At 41.1% G+C, this 3,135-nt stretch overlaps 1 protein-coding gene across 1 annotated transcript; it reads left to right on the top strand.

Moving 5' to 3' along the window:
• Nucleotides 1-216: 216 nt before the first annotated feature.
• On the top strand, nucleotides 217-2,566 carry LOC124172439. The gene is made up of 4 exons (XM_046551876.1): nucleotides 217-280; nucleotides 1,235-1,454; nucleotides 1,788-2,164; nucleotides 2,247-2,566. The coding sequence occupies exons 1-3, from the start codon at nucleotides 225-227 to the stop codon at nucleotides 2,136-2,138; spliced, it is 627 nt and encodes a 208-aa protein (XP_046407832.1). The 5' UTR covers nucleotides 217-224; the 3' UTR covers nucleotides 2,139-2,164; nucleotides 2,247-2,566.
• The last annotated feature ends 569 nt before the right edge of the window (nucleotides 2,567-3,135 follow it).

The raw sequence follows: 3,135 nt of genomic DNA, 5'->3' as shown, positions 1-3,135 counted from the left end.
CAGAGACAACCGTGATAATATCACAGGACATTAGGGTTAAGGTATGGTTTATAAATTTTATCCGACTTATTTTATTTTTAAGTTTGACAGGAAAAGGCAATTAATTTCAATAATATGTGATAAACTTCTAATCATAACTTCTTTTCCGCCAGTTCATATTCCATGGTCTGGAAGTCATGGTTCCAGGGAAAGAAAGAGTGACAGATGTCGGCGACATAGGGCCAATGCTCATGTCAGTAGATGGACTCAGGGCATGTCCTGGAGTGCCAAACAGTGAAAGGTATGAGAGGCATTTCTGTTACATGGAATATTTTAGTTGCATTATGTCTGGTGTCAAGATATCATCATTTCAAATTACTCATGGCCATAACTGAAGTAGAATCATACATTATTGTATGATATTATGCGTAGGTGCCGAATGTAAACTTTTTTGTGTATCCAACTTGCCTGCATTTTCTTCCTATGTTTTCAGTTGAGATAATTTTTCTTCAACTAATCGCTGGATGATCTCCATTGCATAGATGTATATCAAATCATGTTTCACTGTAAAGAATATTACAGTGGAACCTCGTTAAAGCGAGTAGGGGATATAGCGACACCCCCGCTATTACGAGAGATAGCCGATGAACCGTCAATTGACCCTATAATAAGCGTGTTAATAAATTTGTTTTTACGAGACCCTTTCGGTGTTGGCTCTCGCCATAGCGAGGGTTTCACCGCCGGAAGACTTTCATCAAGACTCCTTAACCTCTGTAATTGCTAGCGATCTGTTAGAAATGAAGTTAATGGAGTGCTCAGTTTCAAATTTATGTGGTAAACTGTCGTTCGATAAATATAATGGTTGACGAAACAATGCTTTGCATGATTTTTATTCAGTGCGGCGCTTATAAATTGTTTGAATAGTTAGTCGTTATTTGAGTAAGGAAATTTAGCGATGCAAAAAAACATCACCTTTCGCCTGGATTTATGCTTACGTTTATTGGATAGATGTTTATCTGTCGCCGCACCACTCCTGTTCCTGTATATCTGTTCGCAACAGGTATATTGGCTACTATTTGCTCCACCTCCGGTAAAGCGACAATTCGCTATAGCGAGTGTTTATTAGTGCACCGTGGGGTGTCGTTATATTGAGGTTGCACTGTATAAGTTTTTAATGGATTCAGATTATTTCTCCACTGTGATATTGTATTATACATAGCATAATTGACAATTGAGTTCCTCTTCAAATGGCCAGAACATCTATTGGCTGCCTGGGTTTTGTTCCCATTGATGCCAAATCTGCCGGTGAGAGGAACAGAAGGGCAAAAATGAGAAGCCCAGCCTGCACAGTCGCATGGCGGCTAACAATGGATAGGAGAAGGAAGCAGAGGAATGGTGGAGAAAGAGGGTCCAGGCGTCCCGCAAGGGTCTCCTTGAAGATATGCCGTGCAAAGAATAGGAGATTGACCAGCAAGGTAAGCATGTATAATAACCATAGGGTCATTCCATGCCATAATAACCACCAAAATGAGGTTTTGACACCTATTGATTTTAGCATTTTAATTATTATACCATTCCTTCACGAATGTACTTGCTTCGATGAAAGGATGTAGAGTATATTTAGTGTGTGAACAAAATGAATCTGTGACAAACTTCGCCTTGCGTAGGGAAATGAATTTCCCATAAAAATTTCAAAATCCAATTTCGCGAAAACTACTCTTACTGTATTTTTTTTGGCCCCCTTGTACTAGTTTGATTATTTTTGATAAAGTAATGGAGTGGGATGCCATACCTCGTCTCCTTTAAAGGTTAACCATTTGAAGGCCACGATGCAGGAGTTACAGGAGAAATGCTCCTCATCATCGGAGTCTCAGCTCCTTGCAAACATATCTAACCTTCCAGAGCGCCAGCAAGAAGGTGTGAGGGCATGCTTTGCTGCACCTCAGCCAAAAAATCCTAAGAATAGGCGCTATACACTCAGTTGGGTGTATGAGTGCCTACTTCTTAGGATTAAAAGTCGCAAAGCATATGAACACCTCAGGAAAAGCAACATCCTTTGTCTCCCTGGAGCTAATACCTTAAGCAGGTACATCCGTAATGTGAAGGGGGCATACGGATTTCAGGGGGCAATTTTTCCACTGCTTAAAGGAGAAGGCTGAAGGGCTAGCTGTGGAGGAAAGGAGAGGTTTGGGTTGCCTTTGAAGTTTAATGAAATTATATATTAACCTTTCTGTCATTTTGGTAAATCTGTTTTTCTTAAACTCTAGGTGTTCTACTGGTGGATGAAATGAAACTTTCAAAGGCTTTATCCTTTGATAAGAAAACATTGAAGTTGGAAGGCTTCACCGATTTGGGGGACTACACTCCACTGCACCAACGCAATGAGGGGGGATCATGTGTTGGTGCTTATGTTTCAGCCATTTCGAGGCAGGTGGGTGCAATCCTTGGCTTGCTTCCTAAGCAAAGGTTGTGCAAGTAGCACTGTCCTGCGCCACATAATTTTGGAGGGCATCATGTTGGTGGAACAAGCCAACTTTTATGTGGATGCAGTGACGTGCGATGGAGCCCAATGGAATAGAAGCATGTGGAGAAGGTTTAGAATCAATGGCAAAAACTGCAGCTGTGAACATCCCTGCAGTCAGTCAAGGTGCCTGTGGTTCATATCCGACTTCCCTCATCTCATTAAGAACATGAGAAATTCTTCATTTCTCGAGATGTTTCTTGGGTATTGCTTTTTTAATGCATGCATTATTTATAACCAAGTTATTCTTTGCCTCTTCTAAGTCCTTTCTGTTACTTTCCTCTTCAGACTCCAGATGGGCCTGTGAAGATCAGGCATTGGGATGCTGTCATCGAAATGGATAAACCTAAGGGGTTCCATTTGAAAGCATGCCCGAAGCTGTCCGAGGACCACATTCGCCCTAGGCCAAACCAAAAAATGAATGTTGCCAGGGCATTTCAGGTACATGACTACGTACCCATAACATCTTGATGGGTTAAAACATTTCAGACTATTTAAGTTCGACTTTTTTTGCTAACAGTGATGTCTTTATTTTCCATTCCTTCATTTACAGTTTTTTGGACGTAATGTGGCTGCTGCTATGGTGGCATACAAGACACATCATCCTCTTCTGCATGACTGCAATTCCACAATTG

The sequence above is a fragment of the Ischnura elegans genome (assembly GCF_921293095.1).
Source record: "Ischnura elegans chromosome 13 unlocalized genomic scaffold, ioIscEleg1.1 SUPER_13_unloc_1, whole genome shotgun sequence".
NCBI lineage: Eukaryota > Metazoa > Arthropoda > Insecta > Odonata > Coenagrionidae > Ischnura > Ischnura elegans.
The sequence above is the reverse complement of the archived record's forward strand: the minus strand, read 5'-3'. Positions and strand labels throughout refer to the sequence as shown.